The sequence below is a fragment of the Jaculus jaculus genome, chromosome 14 (assembly GCF_020740685.1).
Source record: "Jaculus jaculus isolate mJacJac1 chromosome 14, mJacJac1.mat.Y.cur, whole genome shotgun sequence".
Classification (NCBI taxonomy): domain Eukaryota; kingdom Metazoa; phylum Chordata; class Mammalia; order Rodentia; family Dipodidae; genus Jaculus; species Jaculus jaculus.
The window spans coordinates 12,688,977-12,690,560 of record NC_059115.1 but is presented as its reverse complement, the minus strand read 5'-3'; the positions used below and the strand labels follow the sequence as shown (position 1 = coordinate 12,690,560).

The 1,584-nt window shown below is 48.9% G+C and overlaps 1 protein-coding gene across 1 annotated transcript; it reads left to right on the top strand.

Annotated features, from left to right (window-relative positions):
* The first annotated feature begins 359 nt into the window (after positions 1–359).
* On the top strand, positions 360–1,298 carry LOC101608674 (olfactory receptor 5-like). Its single transcript, XM_004671791.2, has one exon. It carries the CDS (start codon positions 360–362, stop codon positions 1,296–1,298), a length of 939 nt encoding a protein of 312 aa, XP_004671848.2.
* The last annotated feature ends 286 nt before the right edge of the window (positions 1,299–1,584 follow it).

Below are 1,584 nucleotides of genomic sequence, written 5' to 3'. Positions count from 1 at the left end.
ATAGTTTGGGATGCCCTGGAACTCGCTGTGTTTGTAACTCAGGATGTCACTAGTTACACAGGGAAAACTTGGAAGCAGATAGAACCAAAAAGATGTAACGTCATTTGTACAATAAAGTCAGTGGCTTTGATCTAGAGTGGGACAGGATGTAAAGAGGTTTTTTGTTTGTTTGTTTGTTTTTGAGGTAGAGTCTCACTCTAGTCCAGGATGACCTGTAATTCACTATGTAGTCTCAGGTTGGCCTCAAACTCATGGTGATCCTCCTACCTCTGCCTCCCAAGTGCTGGGATTAAAGGCGTGCACCACCATGCCTGGCAGAGTTTTTTGAAAAATAATTGTAGACACATTTTTTTCTTCAGATGGAGAAGTCATTTGAGTTGCGTAACATGACAAGAGTCCAGGAGTTTGTCCTTCTGGGCTTCTCCACCAGACTGGGGATAAGGGATGCTCTGTTTGCCGTATTCCTGACCCTCTATCTATTGACTCTCCTGGAGAACACACTCATCATCTACCTCATCTACAGTCACAGTGAACTCCGGAAGCCCATGTACTTCTTCCTGGGCAACCTCAGCTGCCTGGAGATGTGCTACGTGTCAGTGACCATGCCTAGCTTGCTTGTGGGACTGTGGACTGGACCCTTTCATGTTCCTTTCACAGGTTGCATGACCCAACTTTTCTTCTTCATCTCTCTCATCTGCACAGAGTGTACCCTTCTGGCCTCCATGGCCTATGACCGTTATGTGGCCATCTGCCACCCCCTGCACTACCCACTGCTTATGCGTCCCCAAGTCTGCCTGGGTTTGGCCATGGCTTCTTGGCTGGGTGGACTGCTGGTCTCAATGATCAAAACAGCATGCATTGCTAGCCTGTCCTACTGTGGCCCCAATGTCCTTAACCATTTCTTCTGTGACGTCTCCCCTCTCCTCAACCTGTCCTGCACCCATGTGGCCCTCACAGAGCTGGTGGACTTCATCTCTGCCATTGTCATCCTCTGGGGTTCCCTACTTGTGGCCATAGCCTCCTATGTGGCCATTGGTAGAACGGTTCTGCACATGCCTTCAGCTTCTGCCCGCCACAAAGCCTTCTCCACCTGTGCCTCCCACCTGGTAGTGGTGGGCATCTTCTACTCAGCCACTATCTTCATCTACGCCCGTCCCAGCCGCATAGAAGCCATGGACCTCAACAAAGTACTGTCCGTCATCTACACAGTGGTCACTCCCATGTGCAACCCCATCATCTACTGCTTGCGGAACAGGGAAGTCCAAGAAGCTTTCCGCAGAACACTGCATTGGTCCTGAGGTTGACCAGTTGGTTGGCATGAGGGACCCCTCCCCAAGTTACTTTTTTTGTTAGGATTTAATTCATATACTACAAATCTCACCCTTTGATCATACACTTAAGTGTGTGTGTGTGTGAGAGAGAGAGAGAGACAGAGAGAGAGAGAATGGCACACCAGTGCTTGTAGCCCCTGAAAATGAACTCCAGACACATGTACCACTTTGTGAATCTGACCTTATATGTGTACTGGGGAACCAAACTCAGGTCATCAGGTTTTATAAGCAAGTGCCCTAAACATGGAGCCAA